The sequence below is a fragment of the Doryrhamphus excisus genome, chromosome 16 (assembly GCF_030265055.1).
Source record: "Doryrhamphus excisus isolate RoL2022-K1 chromosome 16, RoL_Dexc_1.0, whole genome shotgun sequence".
In the NCBI taxonomy this organism is placed as follows: domain Eukaryota; kingdom Metazoa; phylum Chordata; class Actinopteri; order Syngnathiformes; family Syngnathidae; genus Doryrhamphus; species Doryrhamphus excisus.
The window spans coordinates 6,850,539-6,870,997 of NC_080481.1; the positions used below are offsets into that span (position 1 = coordinate 6,850,539).

The window sequence follows — 20,459 nt, forward strand, 5'->3', positions numbered from 1 at the left end:
AGGGCCTCCGGTTGTATATTTATGTTATAATTATACCTTATTGACATCCAGTGGGTATGTTTATTTGTTCCAGAATGCATAGCAAGTTACACAAAGGAACATCACATGTTTATATTGACACAATTCAGCATGTCTGAAATGTTGACAACTATTCCAATGTTATCAAATCGACATAATCAAGTGAAAGAGGTCAGACATACGTAGTATTTCAACTTCCCAGACAATCAAGCAGTGTGTTTAATTGGAATTTTGGAATAAGCTGGGGCCATTTTTTGTGACTAGCGGGCCTCATATGGCCTCTGGGCCGGACTTTGGACACCTCTGATGTAAGCAATACTTTGCACCTAGCTGATTCTTTCTTTATTGATGTATGCATTCTTTAAAATGAACGATAAATACAACAAACTGGGTGCAATATATACAGTATAAAAACATATTTTCCCTTCAGCTAAACCGTATTTTTGTTTGGATACCATGTAATACAGCAGATGTGTAGTTTTGTGTCAAAATATGTAAGGCTTTCCTGCAAGATAACACACGCTTGGCCCTGAGCGCAAATCCAAGAACTGTAGGACCCAGCAGACCACCCTACCCCGGCTTCACCTGTTCTCCTGCACGTTGCTCCATGTTTTTTTAAACTTGGGAATGCTTTCCCCTGGTCCACGATGATGACCCCAAACCTCACAGCAATGCTCAAGATCCACAGCCTGTTGGTCCTCACCGCGTCCCTCGCCGGCGCCTCGCTCGCGGAGATGGTGTTCCGCTGCCCGGTGTGCACCGTGGAGCGCCAGGAGCTCTGTCCGATGCCCAGCGAGCCTTGCGCGGAGATTGTGCGCGAGCCGGGCTGCGGGTGCTGCCCGGTGTGTGCCCGGCAGGAGGGCGAGGCTTGCGGCGTGTACACTCCGAGGTGCACCGCTGGCTTGCGATGCTATCCGGCGCCCGACTCGGAGCTTCCCCTGGAGCAACTGGTGCAGGGCCAGGGCCAGTGCCGGCGCATAGTGGACGCCGACACTACGAGCCAGGAGCACCGGGAGCATACCAGCGGTCAGTCCGTCCTTTGTCCTTCCAGCTTGGAATTATTAGTAAATACCACAACAGCTGACACAACGCCAGCAATGCATTTTTAAGATATGTTAAACTCTACTACGTTTATTTTCAAATGCATATTCATGTTAACATGGCAGTTACAATGTATTTTAGAGGACTGTGCAATGATCACTCCTTGCACAGACCTGTGTGAAGTGCGCATGGGGTGTAGAGGACAAAAGAACAGTCTTCCACCCCCATAATTTGCCTTAAAACCAGCCAGCAAGGTAGTGGTCAGTCTTCCCACAATCTGCGTCCTTGGATGGCGGTATAGAAAACATCCCAGTGTTGATGTTGACGTTTCCTTGAGGGAGTGGAGAGAGCTGAGAGACAGCAGGAGGAATGTTGCATTGTTTGGAAAAGCTGGACTTTAGGCTTTGACCTGCGGTAATCACACACTGCGGTCTACCTAGAAAATGGGCCGGCTCCAGTGAGACTAACGTGCTTTTGTGTTTGTACAAGGACAGGTCACCACGAAGAGGAAAAGTAAACAGCCTCATTAATTGGCTGATTCCAAGGCGCACAGTTAATGAGTGTGCAGTGAAAGCCAGCCGGGGTTGTGAGTTCTACTCATTTTAAAATCTGTCCCTCATCAGACTGACACATTTATTGTGGCGCCGGACTCCTGGAGCGGAACGAAAACCCCTAGACAATAATTCGTTGCTTGAAAATCAGCCGTCATCATATAGTCTTTTATGTAACCTCACAAAGGCACCAGCTAATGTGCTGCTGGGTCAAAGGCGCTGAGTGAAGGGAGACGGTGTCGCTCACTTCTGGCTGTTTCACAAGACAGCCAGGATGAACACAGCCTCTTCTTGGATGAATGAAAAACTGTCCTTTGGCTGATGATGACAAAACGTCATGGCAACGGCCTTTTGGAGCCTGAAAACGCAAACATTTGAAAAGGGCTATCTCAGGGAAGAAATTCCTCAAGTAGAAACCCACGAGGGCAAAGGGAGTCTGTTGGAGAATTGTATTTAATTTAAATGAGATATAGTGCAGGGCTCAGAGGTTCATTGGCCACTCCGAATTGTCCATAGGTATGAATGTGGGTGGGAATGGTTGTTTGTCTATATGTGCCGTGTGATTGGCTGGCCACCAGTCCAGGGTGTACCCTGTCTCTTGCCTGAAGACAGCTGGGATAGGCTCCACTCAACTGAGATGGGGGCCTCAAGCAATTGCATGACTTGCAAACAGGGCTGCTGATTATGACACATTACAAGTTGATTATTATTTGGAGGCGGAAGTTGGAACTTACAACTAAATGAACACCTAAATCAGTCAGTCATAGGAGCAGATCCTTTCACATGTTCAAGGATACCATCCTATACCATCCTATGTACTCATGGGTCATGGTTTAGTGGCATGGACATGGTTGTGGTTTCTCCCATTTCAGATTATTTTTAATGTCTATGTCGGTAGCTTTCCTTTTCTTCGTCACACCTCCAACAGGCGAGTCTGCCTTGTGCTTGGGACACCCAGTGTTCCGGGTTTCAGCACTTTGTGGCCACGTACACGCTGCCATAAATGTATACTAAAATTGTGATCCGTCAACACAAGACTCACTGGAGAACTAGTTACAGCAGAGCCACAGTATACTCTCAATTCTGGACCATCAGTAAGGATAAAGAATCATCTCTTAAATGCAAAAACACAACATGATACCGTTGCTGGAATCAAAACAATATCAGCAAACTCGACTGTTGCCTCATTTTCACGACCATTCAGAAATCACAACATACTACACTACCCTATCATGTTGCTACCGTATACTTGAGCATGGATGGACAGTAATAACTAATACTGTCCATAACTAATGTAAGTAGTAACTAACACTATATACTAATACTAATACTAATGTTATATTTGATTACTTTATTGCGTAATTCTTGCATTTAGTGTTTTAGGTATGAGATCAGACTTTGAACATGTATGTAACCCAAGGACCATCTGTACGATGTACCCATTCGCTAGTCTTTGAGTGAGCCTTGTATTATGAAAAGTAAAAGCTGTTTCCTTTCCATAGTTTTCTTCACGGTTCTTGGGACTACTTAGCTATCGGAGAAGTAGTCACTGATCACACAATTGAAAAGGTTTTCATGTAGCATTAAAAAAAATAATTGTCTATATAGAAGATGCTACGCCCCTCTAGAAAGTGACACTTCGTCTTGTGTGCCTGGAAAGTGAGGTTTGTGTGCAAAAGAGAGAGAACAATGTATCTATTGTGTACTTGGCTCTTGTCCCAGTATTTTCTGTTTCTTGTATCTAAGTGTTCCGCAACAATGATTCTGTTATGTGAGTTGTCAAGAAGGCCTATGAGAATCTGTTGCACTGAAAATGCAGTGAGTGATTGTGCTGTGTGAGTGTGTATGTCAAGAAGGCCTGTGAGAGGCTGTTACACTGCAAACGCAGCAAGTTATCTAAATCTAAATCTAAAGGTGTAATAAGAATATCTAACGGAACCAAATCATTTGGTGGAAACTTAAGTTTTAATGAATAAATGGGAGTCGATAGACCTGGAAGTCTGAGTTGCTGGTTGGAGTAACTCACAGTAGGAGAACTAAAAAGACATGGCAGACTAATAAAGGTCACAGACAACATAGGCTGCCTTGGCCTTTTGATTGTCGTCCGCTGCAAGCGGAAACGTGAAGGACGAAACACAGCCAGGGAAACACTAAGTGCTTTACAGACTTCAATATGCGTGCCATATTTTGCTGGGGTGTTTTTGATCAGAATACAGCCACGTGGTGGGAACAATGTTGTGTGCATCAGTGCTGCTGGAAGTGGGAGGCAGAGTGGAAAGAAACAGCGTTCCCATCTGAAATAACACTGTTAGCTAACATGGAGCATTCCTGTGCACCTGCGGGGGCGACCAGACGAGGACTGCAAGACTGAAATAGCCCGCAGATAATCCCCAAAAAACCTCCAGCCCGGGCTTCTCCAAAAACAGTGCCACGGACCCCAACCCCCATCTACAAGGGCGGCAACTGTACGTGTAGCCTTGCCAAGAATCTCCTTGTGCTTGTGTTGAGAACCTGAATAATTTTGCTGGTTTAAGACTTTTGTCTGACATGCTGCTCCGGGGTCCATATTGAAAGTTCCCCCAGAGGACCAGTCCAAGCATCCTTGACAGAGACGTTTCACCTATGGTTTCACATAAGGCTGAGTCCCAAGTGTGGGAATAAGTATTTTAACATAAAGTGACATATACAAGCTTGAATAAGTATTTCAGACAAAGAAAATATGCACGTATATATCAGTTTTGAGATGAAAGCCTGCAGACTTTCTTGAAGAACAGGCTGCTGCATATGCACGTCTTCATTAAATATTTCACATAACATGCAAATCTTTGCTATTCACCTGAGATAGGACTCATAAATCACTTCTCAGAGTGACACTGTAATTTACACACACTTTTCAAAATAGGAAAATGCTTAGTTGAGATTTAAACCTGGAACTTGTTTAGTTGTGCAGCAACGTAACCATTAACCAACTGTCCCTGACCTGAGCCACGACCCGTCCCCTGAATGATGTTGATTATTATTTCTTGATTGCTCTGCTGACCTTGAACTTTGGACATGACACCTGTGGCCTTTGTGCCATCTGTGAATCTGTAATGGATCACATATACAAAGAAATTCATTGTCTGGAGATTAATTGAAGCAGTAGACTGGAGAGTTGGCCAGCTCCAATGTTCACACTGCTGATCCCAGCCGACCGAGGAGGGGCAGGAAGGGGGGTGTACCCTCTGCGACTGGATGCATGCACATGCACACACACAAAAAATCGCTGCCGTTGTACTCAAGGACTCATGCTGCGCTGTCACTTTGCCTGTCCCCCAGCCAGCCTGGCCAGGGCAGTGGAGCCAACTTGCCCTGTGAGGCACACTGCTGTCATTCATCATCTCACAGGAGAAGCGATCGCATCAATTAATTGACTTTCCATTTGACTTCTGGGACCTCCCAGTAAGCATGGCATCAAGAACGCTGGACAACTGGAAGACAATGACAACTCTATAATGACATTAATACAGCAATCGCTTGTTTATCTCAGTTAATTGGTTGCAGACCTGACCTTGATGAGTCAATGTCTGCGAAGTGGGATTATTTAATTTATAAGAGGAATGTTATCATAGATAGAGCATGTTTACAACCTTCTGAATACGATTTTTAACATTATTAGAGCCCTATATGTTTGGATACAAGTGGAGCTGCCCAATACTTGACGCCCAGTATGCAGAGGCACAGGCAGCAGAATGCAAACCAAAGCAATAAATAATAATAAAGCAAGCAATTTTAAACATAAATAAGACATAACATAGACTCACACATGATCGCATTGGGAGAGTCCCTATTCTTCAATCCTTTTTGACTTCCTGTTCTGGATGTTCTGTGCCATCTCTCTTCTGGCAGATGAAGCGGCGGAACGGTTGCCGGAGCCGGACCTGAGCGATGTCAACATACCCAGTAAGGATACCACCTGGATGGGACCCAAGGAGAGTGCTGTACGACAACATCGTCAGGAGATGTTGACCAAAATGAAGACCAACAAGGTGGAAGAGTTAAAACCTTCACGTCCCAAGCAGGTGAGGCCAAACTAGGACTCAAAGAAGTAGGCCTGAATATATACAATATGGCCTGGTTGAAATCTACAGGCATTTTCACTGGACTAAAAATAGTTGTTCCTTTAATTCTTGTACATAGTCTTTTTATTACTGTTTAATGTGCACCACATGTTCAGTGTACAGTGTGAGTGACTTACTAGATGTTAATTTAGGCACAGGTTCCGACACTAAAATCCAACGTAGGATGGGGCTTGTTGGTAACCTGAGGACCACCTGTACTAATAACACTGTTTTATTGAAACATTAGAGCCCTTTAGATATGAAATAACACCCCTATAGTCACCTTTACATGCGTATTACACACTACAGCAGACATAATAAGAGAAAATAGAACATAACATAGACTCATGCATGTTAATCACGTCGTTTGATGTGCTGGTGTGAAAAAAACATTTTAAACAGCAAATGAACGACTCTGCGTCTTGTCTTGGCTGCAAGACTCAGTGCCAACAGGAGCTGGACCAGGTGCTGGAGCGGATCTCCAAAATGCCCTTCCGAGACAATCGCGGTCCCTTGGAGGACCTCTATGCCCTGCACATTCCCAACTGCGACAAGAGGGGGCAGTATAACCTCAAACAGGTGACCAGGCAAGAACCACACTAAAACATATCAAGCTGTAACACATTTGAAATTGTGTTTTCAGTGCAAGATGTCTCTTTATGGTCAGAGGGGTGAGTGCTGGTGCGTAAGCCCCCACACCGGCCGACCCATCCCAGCAGCCCCCACTGTGAGGGGAAACCCCAATTGCAGCCAGTACCTCCCAGAGCTGGAGCTGGAGCTGGCCAACATGGAGCAGATGTAGTAATCATCATTTTTAAACACCCTAAAACTTAAAAGGAACTGTCAAGCACATGGAAACAAACAACAACAATGAGTAAGCAATCTATAATCTCTGTGTCTCTAGTGGAAGTCTTAGTCACCAAGAAGTGTTAGAAAGCAGTTTGCTGAGTAGGATCCCTCTGGAGTCGATGGGAGCATCATTTTCGCTTGTAGAGCAATCAGTCATGTGTGGAACTTGCAACTGTTTAGACTGAGAGAAAATGTGACGTTAAACTAAACACATAATAAAAATGTTTGTAGTTTTGAAAATCTCAGCGTCCTCTTCCTTCTTGCTTCCTTGACAGAGATGTACACATGGCGACAAGATGGCTACCCCTGACGAGAACGAGCGCCAATGTTTGTCATCAGTGTTTTTCAAAACGGTGCAGCTTTCACTTTGAATGTAACCAAGCCTCCTTTCAAGCTACAAGGTTTTACTTTTTTTCAAATACAAAAAATAGAGAAATATATTTTTTTCTGGAAAAGCAATCAAATATTTGTTTGTTTGTTTGTTTGTTTGTCATATCGCCCAGCCCTATTTTTTTCTGTTCCTTTTTTGAAAAAACTTCAAATATGTATAATAATTCGGATTTAACCTTAAAAGTGGCGCGTGCCATTGGAGGGCTGACAACGGGATTGTGATTATCTACCAAAACGCTGGGGGGCAGTGTTTTCCTGGGAATGCAGTTGATGATCTTCCTGTGTCAATAGTAAACAATGGCGACCGAGTGATATTCTGATCGTAAGTATAGATAGCACTGCATAATAACACGCCGCTTTACACATTGTAATTTGAAGTAGTGTTATAGTGTTATAACAATTTTCAAAGTAGTAATAATAGCTCTGTCAATATGTAATTGAATCAGTCTTCCTGATTTTAGTGCCTGACATTTACAATTAAGAGGTCGAGAAAACTCAAGAGTACAGGATTTTTATTGAATTAGTGCTTTGTCTTACAAAAACTGAGTACATCAATGACACGCATGATAAATATTTTAACAGTGCTCACAGAATCTTTGTATTTGCCATATTGTGTCACATGTGCTTGAATTGACAGGGTCTAATCTTGGGGAGGAACCGGCGCAACTGTCATTAAGTCCTACTAAATAGGTTCAACATCAACACTGGCTTTGACTGCCAGCGGTGCCACACACACGCATGCAAATGGCAATTCAAAGTGGCATGCGGCCAAAGGCACTTGGATTTCCATATAAACTCAGCGGCCGCACGTGTACAGCCAGGCCCTGTCACCGGGGCGTATTTGCCTGTGAAGACATCAGACCTTTGCATACCATTTGTGTGCAAGCCGCAAAGGATGTGAGTGATTTTTGGAGAAGGGCATGGCAGCTACACATTGCACACACAACAACAGTATCATCAGGAACATGAACACAGACTGCACACACATTTACAGAAAAGGTGATGGACTTTGAAAAACATTTGACGTTACATTAAAGCATATTTGACTCGTGTTTTGTAGATTCTGTGAGGACTTAATGCACTTAAATGCACTGTTTTGTTTGGGAAGGCTGAACTATTTTTTCAGCCCAACATGGAAAATACACAAGATTGAATGAGATGTATCAACTATTTTACATGTTTAAAGATAATAATGTAGCATCCAGTTAGATTTTGGAATGATTTGTATGATATGCTATTGAATCACAGCTATATGACCGGGTTTTTTTCTTTGGCATTTCAATTTGGCGAGAGTATTTCTTAGCATCCTATCTGAGAAAATTGTCATTTCTAGATGCTGGATACCGACACAGTAACGGCAAACCTGATTCCTTCACCTGACTCCACTCCACTGAGTCACTCACTGAAGTAAATCAGGTACGTGACTCACTCGTTAAAAAGCACATGCACAGAATCTTGGACATACCCAACAAGTCCCTTCCCCCATTGTATCGGGTACTCGGTTCAATGGAGGCACATAATCTTGAACACGTTCCTGAACTTGAAACGGCAGTTTTCGTTGAGCACTCGAAGTCAATGAAACTCAAATCTTTGTCGACACGTGAGACAGTGACACTCCTTTCTTCGTCAAACGCCCCGTGAGTCAATGAAACACGAGTCTTGACCAACCCCTTAGTCAGTGACACTGGAGTCTTTGTCAAACACCTGTGAGTCAATGAAACTTGAGTGTTCGTTAACCAGTAAGTCAGTGACACTCAAGTCTTTGTCAACCTGAGAATCAGTGACACTTGGGTTTTCATCAAATTCCTGTGAGTCAATGACACCTGCTCCATCAGCTCATGAGTCAATGAAACTCAAGTCGTCAAAGTCGTCAAACACTTGTGAATCAGTGAAACTGGAGTCTTTGCCAACTTGTGAGCAAATTAAACTTGAAACACCCGTGAGTCAATGAAACTCAAGACTGTGTCAACTCGTCGAGCATCCATAAGTCAATGAAACTCGAGTTTTTATCAACCCTTGAGTCAATGAAACTCGAGTTTTCATCAACCCTTTAGTCAGTAAAACGCTGTCACACACCTGTGAGTCAATTAAACCTGAGTCTTAATCCGTGAGTCAGTGAAACTCAAGTCTTTGTCAACCTGTTAGTAAGTGAAACTTGAAACACAGTGAGTCATTAAAACTCAATGATTCATCATCCCATGAGTCAGTGTAACTGGAGTCTTTGTCAACCTGTGAGTCAGTGAAACTTGAAACATCGGTGAGTCAATGAAACTTGGATCTGTGTCAAGTCATTGAGCATCCATGAGTCAATGACACTTGAGTTTTCATCAACCTGTGAGTCAACAAAACTTGAGTCTTTGTCAACCTGTGAGTCAGTGACATGTGAGTCTTTATAAAACACCAGTGAGTCAGTAAAATTAAAATCTTCATTGAGTAGCCAGGAGTCGGTCAAAAACCAGAGTCTTCATCTGGCACCAGTGGCAGTGAAACTCAAGTCTTCTTCAACCCGTGAGTCAGTGAAACTCGAATATCAGTCGAACAACCTTGAGTCAGTGAAGGTCACGGGCTGAGTGAGAATCGAGCCTGTGATACAGCTGGGGCCGGAAGGGGAAAGGAAAGTGGATTTGAGACAGGGATTAATACATTTGCGCAAATACAACGAGTAACAGGTGCAAGATTTGTCACATTACCTGATTTCCTTTTTTAATTTTAGCAGGCCGTAGCACAGTTGTTTAATTGGATGAGTTAACAGAGATGAGTACTGAGTCCTGATTCAGACAAAAACATGTGACTCACACATCTCTTTTCTGAACTTTCTAATGGTGGGCAATGAAGAAGCAGCCCCTTCTGAATAACTTCTCCCTTAAAATATGAAACAAAACCTCTCCCAGGAGCTGAATCACATTTAAAACATGTAAATCAATCAGACTCAATGTACAACATGTTCTCAATATTACACACATATGAATGTGTGTATAACGGTATATACGTATATTGTCTATAATCTATGGATATAGAGAAAATGAACACAGTCATTGGGGAGCCACAGTTACGTAACCTATAAAAAACAAGTGTTTCAGCATCCCGTCCATCACATGACCAGAGAGCGGTCATGAATCGTTTGCCGGTTTAACTCGAGCTCACTCATTTCTGTTGCTGCCGCTGTCCAAGTCTTTGCATTGCAAGTCCCCGCCAGCGTAGTTGATGCCCGGGATCTTGGCGCCAAAGCGGTCCACGCACCAGCAGATTCCCCTCCGGTGACCCCGAGACGGCTTGCACTGGAAAGGGAGACATGAAAGGTCAAGGTTGACATACTCCATTGAACTTTTATATAGGACTTTTATATAGCGGTGGCGGGGGGGTCATACCCAAAAATGACAGCACAGTAGGTAACAGCAGAACAACCACACATTGAGCAATTACTACTACCGGGAATAATAAACAACAAGGTTAACTCTAAACACGTAACTTGATCATCTTTTTATAAAACAAGTGCAGCGAGACAAAAAAATGGAGAAAGGAGAAAAAAATGTGGCTTCCTGCATATAAAAAATGTTATTCTATTGAGAAGATGCAGGAATATGCGGGAGAGAAAATGCAAAAGAGTGTGAGGAGAGCGCGACAGTACCTGTCGGCGCTTGAAGAAACCTTTTTTGTCACAGTTAGGGATGTACAAAGACAGAGCCAAGACCCGAGATGTGTCCTTCATGCTCTGAATGAGGTGATCCAGACGTCTCCTGCAGGGGCCCTACACATTCACAGACACGGGTTACACAATGCTTGTACATGCACTCTAATTTACACTCAACATACACTGAACATCTTAAAGTCACACAAATTAAGAACATCAGACAGTAATGATGACTTGTGTGTCGTTGTCAGCTGCTGTGTCAGAACTGGTTCAGGGAGCTCAGTGTACATTGTGTGTGGTTTACGTACAAACTCAGGCTCCATTTTCTCCAGGCCAATGAGAGTGAAGTCCAGGTTGCTGTTGCGTCCCACCCTGGCGAGCTGCTTTTTGCGTTCCTTGGCCTGCTTCATCGCCTGGGCCTTCCTACTGCTAATGTGATCCCGTCCGTATATGGGCACCTTGGTTTGGGGCATCACGGACTCTGGGAGATCATCTGTTAGGACCGCAAGACAGGGAACAACAAAGAATTGGTCTGCAAATGCAAATATCTGTCACGTCGTGGTCAGAAAGCAGTAGCAGTTGGCTGTAACTTAAATTGTGCAAGGTGACCAACAAATTATGGAGAACAAAGGGTTAAAATATCAAATTGTAGAAATTATTACAACTTTGTGCCTATAGGCTTTTGTCTGCTTCTTTCTGAATGCCAAACCATTCAGAAAGACCATTCCATCCATCCATCTTCTACCGCTTATCCAAGGTCCCTTAACACGGCAACAGCAGTGCTCAGTTCCAACACTGCATACACGTGTCACTGTCACTGTCCACACCAGCAACACAACACTTCCTTATTATCCACCAATCACGGTCATGGCGAGCGAGGTGCATATCGTGAAATTCTGTAAAAATAAAAAAATCAGCATACTTTTCTTTTTTAAAGTACTAATTCAGGCACCGTTTAAACATCGGCTCTGTTTCAAGAGTAGTGATTTGGCATTGGATAATATGGAAATGATACCCAACCCTACAATAGACTCAAACACTTCTGGTATATATCCCGTTAAGCCACTGCTGGCCGATTTCCAATGCTGTGTCACGCATAGCAGCCCATCTCATTGTGCACATAAACCTCTGTCTTTCTGCACTGACGTGCTCGCTAAGCTACTAAGCTAACAGGGTGGTGAAACAAGGTCACTGACTTGCAGCAAAACCATGCTTAGCCACCCAAGCCCCCGCACATCCCAGGATGATGCCGTACAACGAGTGATGTCATCCCTCCAGATAAGGACTTCTTGGAAAAAAAAGGTTTCCTGCTGACACAGTTCTCGCGCTCCCTCAGGAAAAAAAAAATCAGTGGTATGATCTGCATTGCAAATCCAATCAAGTCTTCGCTTGCTAATCCTCGCCTAATCTGACCTGTGCTGACTGATCATGTTTCTGCAAACTTTTGCATGGCGTTCCTTGCGTGTGAATTGTCACACGCCGTGTGGTCATAGAGTGCAGGATTAGTTGTTGGTTGCAAATTTGATCAAATCAGACATTGGCTTTCAAATACTTGTATTTTTTGTGTTTTCACCAAAATTGTTTATTATAGACTACCCAAGACATCGTGCAATATTGAGTGTAACAAACTGTTGTACTTTCCCTTTGGGACGTTGAATCTTGTGATATAAATTAAGATGTGAACGGACGCTATTCCCACCTTGGCTTGTTTATTCATCCATCTTCGATCACACACCCACCCACAATACTACGGTGTCCCGGAAGGCACATTCATTTGGCAAATTCAACCGAGAAGGTTACACAACTAGTCCATCACATCAATAATAAGTTCCATCCTGGTAAAGAAAGAAGAAATCAAGGTAGCTAATTTTGCCGAAAAGGTAGAACTGTCCATGCCCAGGTGGTACAGACAAGTTCTCTAATCAGACCTATCCCCGCAAGTCCTACACCTGATGCTTAACTGGACCTTGTAGCACCAAACAAAGTTTTGATGAAATGGACACTCTCGGCATCCGTTGCTTTACATTTTTTCCTGTGGGAAAATTATTTATACGTTTTTGGGAACGAATTCATAACAAAGACCAACGTACCACTTTATTTACAGATAAGACCACTTGTTAGTGTGAATCAAGATCACCTTTTTTTCATAACCAGTAAATGGGAAGCTGCAAGCAAGGCCATGCTTATCCAGCATTTTACTTTAGCTCCAGCCTGCCTGCATGTGGGCCAACTAAAGCTGCTGGGAACCTGTCCTGCCCGAGGGAATTCAGCCATGCTTAATGTTACCTTGTCCCAAGTCTTTTGTGTCTTTTTTGCGTTCTTATACCCATCCTCAAGTTTCTGGGCCTTGGGCAAATCTCACCTCACCCATACGCAGTGCAGGAAGCTGATTTATGTCAAGCAGGGAAAGACGAGAAGAAGCAAGAATGGAGAAATGGAAGACATAAAGGTGGTACATGATAAAAGGTGTGCCACACCAAGTGGAGAAGAAAGGCCTGAAATTGTAGAGGATAGGATAAAATATGACTTCACACCTTGGAGGGTCACACTAAACTAGACGCTGTCTGGCTGTCTCCAAGCCAATCAGGGGCCTCACAGGGCCCCACCTGTAATCTTCTTGTTTCATGTGGGATGCAGCCCCCCTGGGGCCATTGGCCACTCACAGAAAAGCTGCTGATTTATGGTTCAGACTCCCCAAGTGCCTTTCAGGATGAGATGACAGGTTGATCGGTCCCCGTTGTTGAGTTCGCCAGGTCACGTCCTGTTGGGGGCTTTTGAGTCATGTGTGCTGGTAATGACATGTGTCATCGGCCGTCTGTAAAGGCAGCGAGGACTTGATTCATCAGCCTCGCTGGATCAACTCATTATCCTCTCCTCCACTTACTCAACGAGTTACTCTACATTAGCGCTTGTATTCTACACTTTTTCCAACTGGAAGGAACCCACACAAAGACTGAGAACAGTGTTGTGCTGGAGGAGGAAGGTCTCTATGCAGCTGTTTATCTCCAAGAATAGTATCTGTATGAAATGTGACCAGCATCTCATCTATGAAGCAATCTAATTGGACTTTTGGCCGTCACATGACTTCATTAATAATTGCAAAGGGAGCCTTGACCTTTAGAAAGCATACTTGTGACCGTGATGTTAATACTTGGCGACGAGCACCGCAGGCCTACCTTTGGAAGGATGCAGCAGTTTGTACAACTTCTCGTTCCTGCACACCCCCCGGCCGTGCAGGAGGGCGTGCAGCGGCTTCTCCTCGCCATTCTTGGGCAGGCATCGGAGTCCGCGTGAGCACGGACCCGTGTACACCCCGCACGACTGCCCCTCCTCCAGCGCGCACGTCAGGCAGCAGCCGCAGCCGGGCTCCTTCACCACCTGGCATCCCACCGGCACCGGCGGACACATGGAGCGGGCCTTCTGGTCGCAAGGTTCGCACGGCACGAACGACGCGCCGCAGTCGGTGATGCTCAGCAAGGGGAGCACCAAGAGGGGGACGCTCAGCAGCATGTTGGACGGGGGGGTTAGAAACTGGAGAATCCTGCGTGTACTGGGGATTGGAGTCCGGAGCATCAAGCGAGCTTTTACTGCATCCACAGGTGTGCAGAAAGATCTCACCGCAGTCTAAAATGTGCACCTCCTTCGACTTTAAGTAAAAAATGATTAAATATGCACGTATCTTATAAATTCCCCTCCTCCAACTGCGCGCAAAAAGCTGTCCAGCCGAGAAAGACCGCGCCTGTTTTCCCCCCGCGTCGCACCCGCTTCTGCTTCCCTCCGTGTGTTTGAGGGCAGAATGTGTAATCTGTAGCTGGCGTAGAGCTTCCCTTAAAAATAAAGCAGCCAGGGGCGAACCTATAACGATGTGGATGTCAAACACGGGGCAGAGGGGGAGGCGCACTTGTCAGGCGTGCGCGCTGTGATGCTGATTCTGCAGGGCGGGTGCTGGCATGCCTTCAGATGTGCCAGATAGGACGATGATGATGGGACTGACGGCGACTCAGCATCGACCACCTCCCCCCACTGCTGTGCAAACACTTGTTAATATGCTGAAATTAGAGATGCTTGATGTTGGCTTTCTAACCTACACTGTCCTGCACTTCATTACCAGTAACAATATCAACCTGATTTATGTCTGGTCACAGGTGGCTTCAATCTATCAGTTTTTCAAAACACATACATACACACAACACAAAATACACACATACATGAATGAATACATTATTCTGGGTGTATGAAACAAGAATACTGTGGTGAGTCATGACTCTCGAAATATTCAGATATCTTAGCGTTTCATCAAATCTCACTTCCGGCACTTGATGGCAATGGATCGGTCATCGTTTTCAAAAAGCAGCGGCTTGCATGTCTGTACGGGAAAGACGAGCCAGCGTTTTCATATGTCCCCACTCCAAATATGCCATTTCAATACATCCAGAACGCCCCTGAATGTTATTTTCTGGTATTATTGCGTAATACGGGTGTTAAGGTGACTATATGGGTGTTAATTTATGTTAATAAACATATTGAATGCAACGCCTGGGGGACCATTGCACTGTCTGTGTAAAATTTCTTCAAAGTTGGCAGGTCTGTAAGGTCTGTGTCTTTATTAAAGATGCTGGTGTCAGTGGCTCATAGAGTGGTCTGTACAGATTAATAAATATGAGTATTTTAAATGAGGAGTCAAATATTGGACATCCCTAGTCGAAATGTGAACAATATTTTTGCAACTAAATGTGCAGCTATTTCCTGTCTCACTGATCCGATGAGAGAAGAGCTTTGGAAGCATATTACACACACTGTGCTCATGCTCGTCATTTGGCCTGCAACTGAAACTGACCTTTGAAAGGCTTTTCTTCCTCGGCGTAGGTCAGGTTTCACGTTGCCCGCAGTCTCTCTTCACATGATCTGACCCCTGTTTGACTTTCGCCCTTGACCTTTTTTGGAACATCACACCCAGCAGCCCCCGTTTTCCCTCATGGTGCACACAGCCAATGAATGCACACCATTCATGATTCATCTCCCAGCTAATAAGATGACACCAACCATAGTCCGTATACTGAGTAACAAGTCATCAAAGTCTCCTCTTGATCGCTGCTAAGTGAATGGTGATGCTATGAAGATGATGATGTTCCTGATCATGTGGTTTCCTTAATATTCCTGTAATACATAAGTGTTTCCCAAAGTTTATTGAGCAATGGCCCATAAAATGTATGAATGGTGACAGGTGGATACTCGGTATCTCCACAATTCATTCTGATGTGAGTGGAGATTCACACGAAAATGAGGCTTTATTGATGGTTGCGTGTATTTTTGTATTCTAGATACTATTAAGAAGGGGGTAGTGGTTCTTTTAGAGTTGGGACACCATAGAAAGATTCCAGTCAGATCATGGACACTTCATACTCAACACGCAGGATCCAAACTAGCAAACTGCTGTCAGTGCTGCTGTTGTATATCACAGCAAACACAGCCACACATGCACATGCAGCCCAAAGTAAAGTAGGTGATATTTACCAGACCAACCGCTTAAGACAATAAGACAATGTTAGAAAGCGTCCTACTTCTAACAGATGTCAATGTTATACAAACCTGTGGACAGATACTGCTTTATCATGATCGGTCAACTTTCCCCTTCAATTTACTATGTAATGAATATGCAGACTTAAACCATAGCCATCCTGAGTGGACAAAAAAGTGAAGCTCAAATAAAGGGAAAGGGAAGGAAGCCAATATCAGAGTGGAATAAAAGATATGTAGGATGATAACGGTCAAACTTTATCACAATGTCACCATGCAAAATACAAATCTTTAACTCACAATTACTATAACATGAATGAACCAATGAATTATCTTCAATATTTCAAGTTCATTAACATAATAAGGTTTATGTTTTTGACGTGTGCAGACGTACGGGGTACGTGGCTTTAGGTCAAATGTCTGAAGGGGTACCTGACTGTAAAAGGTTTGGGAACAACTGCTCTATTCCAATATACTGTATCTGTACCCATAGTTACTCACCTTGAGTCCATTTTTGTTTCTATTGCAGTTAATTCATGTTGCTCTTATTGAGGATTCTCTCCCATTCTGTCCTGCTTCTATTTGCAGCTTGGCTTTTACATCCTGACCTACTTTGTTATCTGTCAGAACCGACTGCGAGCAGTTATGGAAGAGCTCTCAGAGCCTGGCGTTAGCATCACAAAGCAGTTTATATTTAAAAAAAGAGGCAGAATGAACTAGAGTGCAAAACAGTCAGACATCGTTGGAGTCAAAATCCTTCCAATGTCTTTGCTTATATAATGATGATGATCATCATCCAGCACAAACAAAAATGACAGATGTTGGTTCTTGAAGGGAGGAAAGACACGTTGATCTTGACCTTTTCAATCTTTAAATGAATGTATTACTACTGTCTGCCTATTCCGTCTGTTAACGCTCCTCTCCACGTGACTTCGCACTGTACTGTACTGTAGTTTGATAGCCGCTTGCCAGATGACCCAGCTGGTCGCCATTGACACAAAGCATCACCGTGCATGCTTGATGACCGGAATATGTAGAGTGTTTGGCATTGGGAAGCTCACAAGTCCACGCTCCCTGAATAATCGGTGCAGATGGTGTTCGTGGTTTTTGATTCCCACCAAGCACATTCGCATAATATTCAGAGAAATGAATGAGTGAAACACCTGCTGTAGCATGCCTAATGGTGGAGATTCCTAGGAAAAATAAATCTTTTGGGACGAGACGAGCATCATATTTCTACAACAGCCGTTGCTGTGTTTGCTGTGGAAAAAAATGTCAATCACTGTGATAACTGTAAATTCTCTGGGAAGCACCGTGTTTGAGAAATATACTGTTTTGGGAAGCCTCGCAGGGTGTTACAATGGGTTTGAAGACCTACAGCGGCAAGTCATACACAAAACCTCTGCAACCCTGCCTGCACATCTGCATGGATGCAAGCGCATCATTGGTTCCAGATGTTGGATAGAGCACGTCTATTCAAAGAACACAAATGATTGAGTTTTTAAGATTTATCTCGAAAGCACCAAGACTGGTGGGTTTGATCCATAAGAAGACCACTTGTATTCTTTTCTCGCTGGGACAGAAGGCTCTGATCCCATCTGTGATGAGTCGGCCATATCTTAGGGTCACTGGGTCTACCTCATTAAAGAATGTGACATCCTTGTCATGAAAATTTCATGAGTATTTTCAACTCATGAAAATAAGCTTTGAGTTTGCTGGTTGTAATCTACGGCATCATCGGGAAAATGTTTGGCCCACAGACGGTCACAGCGGCATGCTTCCAACTTCCTGCAGTGACCATGTTGCAGTTTGAACAGTTGCTTCAGCGCAAAATATAATGAGTGATGGCTTTCCCACAATCCCAGTCCACCACTGGGTCAGTGTAGCCCCGACTCCAGCTTTTCCGATCGAGCAGTCAACACGCCACCTGCCCAATAAACAAAACAACTGTCAAAGAGACAAGTCCATCTGGAGTGAAGAAGAATGGTTTGTTGAAATTTGCTGACAAAGGAGCGCTGGCAGGCTGCACTGCAATAACCTCCAATCACACTATAAATGTGTCAAGTCTGACGCTCGTAAAAGCACAAGACCTACTTTCTGCATTTCTTGTGGCCCCCGTATCATGCACACATCTCCTAGGAATGGAAAATGTGCCTGAGCTGGAAAGAGCTATTTATAAGTGGCAGCTATTTAGAAAAAATATGTTTTTCAATTAAAAAAAAAATAAAAAATGGGATTGTAAACTCTTTCTCTGTGGTTTTCTCAGAGGGCTTGGAGGTTTCAGCTAAACATCACATCAGTGGTCCAAAAGGTTCTGTCCTTGGGGCGCTCACATATCAACACAAAACAAACAGCCACGTAAACCAGCATGAAGACATGAGCCGGTTGGCTTGGAAAGTTTTCCATGAGCGTTGCAGATCCTTATCAGATGTGCTAAACTTGTCCGTTCCGCATTTTTGGAAGTAGTGATTCTAAAATTTCACATGTGGAAATATGCATGATGAACAGTGTCTCTTTCCTTGTTGGCACTAAGCCACAAGCGCTCCCCTTTCCGCCATTTGTCACATTTCAGATCCAGGTCAGCTGGATGGAAGCGCTTGTTCCCATGTTTGGTTCCCTGGGAGCTACGGCCAGAACCATGTCTAGGACCATTCCCAGGACACATGATACCGCAACAAGAGCATACTCTCAGCTAGCGCTGACTGAGAGGCTGCTCCACAGAGTCAAAGGCAGATAAGAGAGAAGGGTACGGGCCACGCTCAGGTTTGAAAAGAGCAATGGCGCTTGGCCCAGGGGGATGTCCTGTTTGGTGGGCCACTACACAGAGTGAAACATTTCAAACATTTTTTTCTTAAAAAGCCAAAATGCAGTGTCTCAGAAAATTAGAATATTACATAAGATCAATGAAAAAATGTCAGAATTCTGAAAAGTATGTTCATTACAACAATGTAGCATTTTTTTAGATGGAGAAGAAATTGAGCTATTCCCAGGTAAGTAACATGGAAGGCACCAAAATAGTCATCAATCCTGCTGGTCTAATTCACCTGTACAGCCGGCAAGGAAGTAAAGTTTGTGTCTTTATTTCTGCAAACCACATTTGACAGCTCCACCCCTGCCACAAGGCAGACCAAACTACTAGCAACGACAAGGAAATATTATCCTGCAGCAAACAGTATTCAAAACAAATAGATATGGTGTTCTTGGGAGCCTGGTGCCTTGTACAGCTGTCATGCCAAATCCAGGCCCACAGATCCTCTTACTGCAGATCAGAGGGGGGTGGGGGGAGCTTTTGGAATTGCTGCTTCTACATCTTATTTCCCATGTCACATTCGCTTTTCAAACAGAAAACTACATTTAAACACTGAAGCGCTAGCTTCAGCGTGCGACCTGTAGCACTGAGACCAATTGGAACAAACTTGTGATGTGATTCAATCCATTGTGCTGAGTAGATGCTTGTGTGGGAGGCTGCAAGTTCCCAAACGTGCGCACCGACCATGCAGCACAGCACAGTTCAGATGATAGATTGAGTTGGAAGAAGACCAATGACCACGCAGGTAAAGAGCTAAAAGGTTGTCACGGGTCAAGGCTGACATGAGATGCATTTTCAACACACGGACAAGGTTTTTCAATGCTTGTGTGTTTGTGTTTAGCACACATCTGTGTGTCATAACAAGGCCCCATCAACAGTTTCTTCCTGCAAGGGCTGAGGAGAAGACACAACAAGCACGACACGTTCGCCTTGGCGGCCAGTTTTTGTGTCGAGGCATGTGATTTTCTGCCTGCCTTCACCCCACACGATGCTCGGGGGGCCTTGAGGGCGTTCACAGAATTCCTCTGTAATTTTAAACAACAGTAGTGACACGCAGACAATAATAGTACAGATAAAATGATCACGTTGAACAACTGATGAGACAACTACTAGTTAACAGGATAGTCTATCTTCAACATTTCTCCATGTCATGTTCTCCGTAGGCGAAGTGTGCAAAGGCATCAAGTTTGTCTGAACAAAGAGTAGCATAATAAATGTGGCAATTATAAGAATTCCACAGCTGTCTGCATGCTACGGATGCACGTTTAACTAAACGTGCGAGCAGTGAAAATTTACTATGGCAAGTAAAGGTGGCCTCTTGACCTTTGACCGCAGGGTCACACACAACAAAGTCAGCTCTGTACAGATTCACTCCAGAACCTGTGGAATAGTCAAAGAAAAGATTCCTTATACACTCTTAAAAATGCTGGGTTATTTTTTTGACCCAATCGCTGGGTTGAGCCTGTTGGGTCATTTAATTGGGTTATTTTTATTGAGTTGGGTATTCTGAGAACCCAATTCGCTGGGTTATTTCTGTTGGGTGCTGAGTTATT

The 20,459-nt window shown here is 44.0% G+C and overlaps 2 protein-coding genes across 3 annotated transcripts; one reads left to right on the plus strand and one right to left on the minus strand.

Moving 5' to 3' along the window:
* Positions 1 to 619: 619 nt before the first annotated feature.
* Positions 620 to 6,799, plus strand: igfbp2a (insulin-like growth factor binding protein 2a). The gene is made up of 4 exons (XM_058052540.1): positions 620 to 1,044; positions 5,499 to 5,671; positions 6,149 to 6,289; positions 6,354 to 6,799. The coding sequence occupies exons 1-4, from the start codon at positions 666 to 668 to the stop codon at positions 6,510 to 6,512; spliced, it is 852 nt and encodes a 283-aa protein (XP_057908523.1). The 5' UTR covers positions 620 to 665; the 3' UTR covers positions 6,513 to 6,799.
* A 645-nt stretch (positions 6,800 to 7,444) lies between these two features.
* igfbp5a (insulin-like growth factor binding protein 5a) lies at positions 7,445 to 14,537 on the minus strand. Of its 2 annotated transcripts, none has more exons than XR_009119843.1 (5): positions 13,757 to 14,494; positions 10,889 to 11,073; positions 10,578 to 10,697; positions 9,640 to 10,227; positions 7,445 to 9,543 (listed from the first exon to the last, which is right to left on the minus strand). XR_009119843.1 is itself a non-coding variant. In XM_058052539.1 (5 exons), the coding sequence occupies exons 1-5, from the start codon at positions 14,151 to 14,153 to the stop codon at positions 9,480 to 9,482; spliced, it is 900 nt and encodes a 299-aa protein (XP_057908522.1). In that variant the 5' UTR covers positions 14,154 to 14,537; the 3' UTR covers positions 7,445 to 9,479. The 2 variants fall into 2 exon arrangements, 1 of the variants encoding a protein (XP_057908522.1); XM_058052539.1 differs by having other exon boundaries at positions 10,094 to 10,227; positions 13,757 to 14,537.
* Between the last annotated feature and the right edge of the window lie 5,922 nt (positions 14,538 to 20,459).